The sequence below is a fragment of the Quercus robur genome, chromosome 5, assembly GCF_932294415.1.
Source record: "Quercus robur chromosome 5, dhQueRobu3.1, whole genome shotgun sequence".
NCBI classification, from domain to species: Eukaryota; Viridiplantae; Streptophyta; class Magnoliopsida; order Fagales; family Fagaceae; genus Quercus; species Quercus robur.
In genome coordinates, this window is record NC_065538.1 from 26853286 (window position 1) to 26856448 (window position 3163).

Genomic DNA, 3163 nt, shown 5'->3' on the forward strand with positions numbered 1-3163 from the left:
CCCCTTGGCAGAAGGATTAGGTCATCATGTAGTTCATTTTTTTTTTTCCTTAACTTTTGCCTAGGCTGCCCTTTCGAGTTTTCAACCTAGCAGACTCTCTCACTTTTTTTTTTTTTTTTTTTTACTCTCCTTTTGTGTAAATTGCCCTTTCGGGTTTTCAACTTACCTTTTTTTTTTTGGTCTTTTTTTTTTTTTTTGAAAAAAAACCTAGGAAGGGAAAATAACATAATTTACAACCACTTCAGATGTGTTTTTTTTTTTTTTTTTTTTTTTTTTTTGAAAAAAAACTAGGAAGGGAAATAACATAATTTACAACCACTTTAGATGTGGTGCTTTGAGACATCCATCATGCATAATTGGTCATATCTACTTTGCAACCAATCTACTTTAGGGATTTCACTCTCCAATATTGTTCTCAATGAACGAACACCCATTTCAATGGAGAGGACAAGGAGTGGCTCCTGTGCAAGATCGAATTGATGTCTTATACCCCCAAAGTGCATAGGGTAATTGTAGGTGCTGATCCTTGTAGTTTTTTGTGCTATTCTTCAAGATTCACCCTATATTCTTGTTAGTAGCCTCAACTACTCCATTAGTCTGAGGACAGTAGGGCGAAGATTTGTGGTGCTAAATGTTGAACTATCATAGCAACTTCTTTATTTCTCCCTTGAAATGCAGTCCATTGTCAGAGATAATTTCATGTGATACCCCATATTTGCAAATGATTTGGTCTAAATGAATTGAGCAACTTTCTTTGAGTTTAGAACCTTGTATGAGGCAGCTTCTACCCACTTAGTGAAGTAGCCAATAGCAACGAGTATGAATTCATGGCCATTAGATGTTGTTGGGTGAATCTTCCCAATAATGTCTATCCCCCATGTAGAGAATGGCCAGGATGATGTCATGGTATGTAATGGTATAGGTGGCATATGTTTCAGATCTCCATGGACTTGGCATTGATGGCACACAATCGGCTTTCATAGTGGTCTAGTAATAACTTTGTCTCATTATCTTCCGTGACAGCATGTGTGCATTCATATGTGGCCCATAACTTGACTCATGAACCTCTTCAATTATTTGTTGTGCTTCCTTGGCAGTCACACAAACGAGATGAATTCCATCATATTATCTTCTATAAAGCCTCTCACCACAAATAATATAATTAGTAGACAACCTCTTGATGGTCAATTGGTCATTCTTGTCAGCAGACTTTGGGTATGTCCCATCCTTAAGGTACTGTAGGATGCTTGAATACCATTCACCTTCTCCATTCTTTTCCTCATCTTCTTCTATTGACATCCAATAAGCTGGCTCTTCTTTTTGTTCCACCACTATTGGTCTAGCTTTATCTTCCTTTGGCCCATCCATCATGGATGCCATTGTTGCTAAAGCATCTGCAATCTAATTCTACATTCTTGGCACATATTGGTACTGGATCCTGCTGAATTTCGAGGCCCACTTCTGAAGACATTCATGATAAGGCATTAGCCTTTCTTCTTTGATTATCCATTTATTTTAAATCTAAGAGATTATCAAGGTTGAGTCATCGTACACCTCCAACTTTTTCACTCCAAGACCTAGGGCCACTCATAACCCCATAATACAAGCTTCGTATTTAGTGGCATTATTAGTGGCAGGAAAGTTAAGCCTACCAAAAAATGGGATGTGTGTCCTTTTTGGAGAAATTAAGAGAACTCCAATACCACTTCCATTTTGATTAGTTGCTCCATCAAAGTACATCTTCCATGATTCCACCTCAATCCCCATGATATCTTCATCTGAAAAGTTCCCTTGGATTTCTTCAGCTTCTTCTGGTGAACAATGGGTTAAGTGATTAGCAATTGCTCTCCCCTTCACATATTTCTAAGTCACATATTTAATATCAAATTCTAACAAAAGCAAAACCCATTTAGCTGTCTTTCCATCTTGCATAGGCTTCTCCATTAGATATTTCAATGGGTCCATTCTTGTAATCAATAAGACCTTGTTAGCAAGTATATAATATCTGAGTTTGCGGGTTGCCCATACAAGTGCTACACATGTCTTCTTAAGTGGTGAATACTTTTCTTCATAAGGTAACATCTTCTTGTTGATGTAGTAGATTGCATTCTCTTTTCTAGTCTCCTCTAGGTATTGAGCAAGCAAAGCCCCCATTGCTATATCCGTAGTTGTGAGATACAACAACAATGGCTTTTCAGGTACTGGTGGGACCAGTAGTGGTGGCTTCATTAGATAATTTTTAATCTTCTCAAAGGCTTCCTGGCATTGTTCATTCCATATTGTGGGCACTTCTTTCTTAAGCAGTCGGAAAATTAGTTCACATGTCATGGTGAGCTAGGCTATGAATCTGCTGATGTACTGTATCCTCCCTAGAAACCCTTGGATCTCCTTTTCAGTCCTTGGAGGCTTCATCTCTACAATTGCTTTGATTTTATCAGGATCAACTTCAACTTCCCTCTAACTTACCATAACCCCTCACAGCTTTCCGAATGTGACTCCAAAAGTGCACTTCTTTGGATTCAACCGCAACTTGTAGAATCGAATTCTTTCAAAGAACTTTTGTAAAGCTGGTATATGCCCTTCACAGTCTTTGGACTTCACTATCATATCATCAACATAAACCTCTACTTCTTTGTGGATCAAATTATGCAACAAAGTGGTGGCTGGACGTTGGTAAGTAGCACTAGCATTGTTAAAGCCAAATGGCATGACCTTGTAGCAATATGTCCCTCATGGGGTAATGAAGGAGGTTTTTTCCATATCTTCTGGAGTCACTTTAATCTGATTGTACCCTAAAAATCCATCCATAAATGATAGCAAACAATGTCCTGTTGTGTTATCAACCAGAATCTTAATGTGAGGCAAAGGAAAATCATCTTTTGGGCTAGCCTTATTCAAATCTTGGAAGTCTACACACATCCTCACTTTCCCATCTTTCTTTGGCACCAGAACAACATTAGCTAACCACTCTGGATAGTTGACCACCCTTAGGAATCCTGCATTATACTGTTTCTCGACTTCTTCTTTGATCTTAAAGGTCCACTCTGGCTTCATTCTTTTCAATTTTTGCTTGACTGGCATCATGGTTAGATCTATTGGAATGCAATGCTGCCCTATATCTATATCAGTCCCAGGCATATCTTCGTATAACCATGCAAATACC

General features: G+C 38.3%; 1 protein-coding gene across 1 annotated transcript; it reads right to left on the minus strand.

Annotated features, from left to right (window-relative positions):
• Positions 1–1587: 1587 nt before the first annotated feature.
• LOC126728038 (uncharacterized) lies at positions 1588–2328 on the minus strand. The gene is made up of 2 exons (XM_050433921.1): positions 1984–2328; positions 1588–1863 (listed from the first exon to the last, which is right to left on the minus strand). The coding sequence occupies exons 1-2, from the start codon at positions 2326–2328 to the stop codon at positions 1588–1590; spliced, it is 621 nt and encodes a 206-aa protein (XP_050289878.1).
• Between the last annotated feature and the right edge of the window lie 835 nt (positions 2329–3163).

Bases quoted from the DNA above. Each gene is read 5' to 3' on its own strand.
- LOC126728038 (XM_050433921.1), bottom strand. From the start codon at position 2,328: ATGACATGTGAACTAATTTTCCGACTGCTTAAGAAAGAAGTGCCCACA. The intron at 1,864-1,983 runs GTCTTATTGATT...TATGTGACTTAG, and splicing joins ATTATATACTTGCTAACAAG to AAATATGTGAAGGGGAGAGC.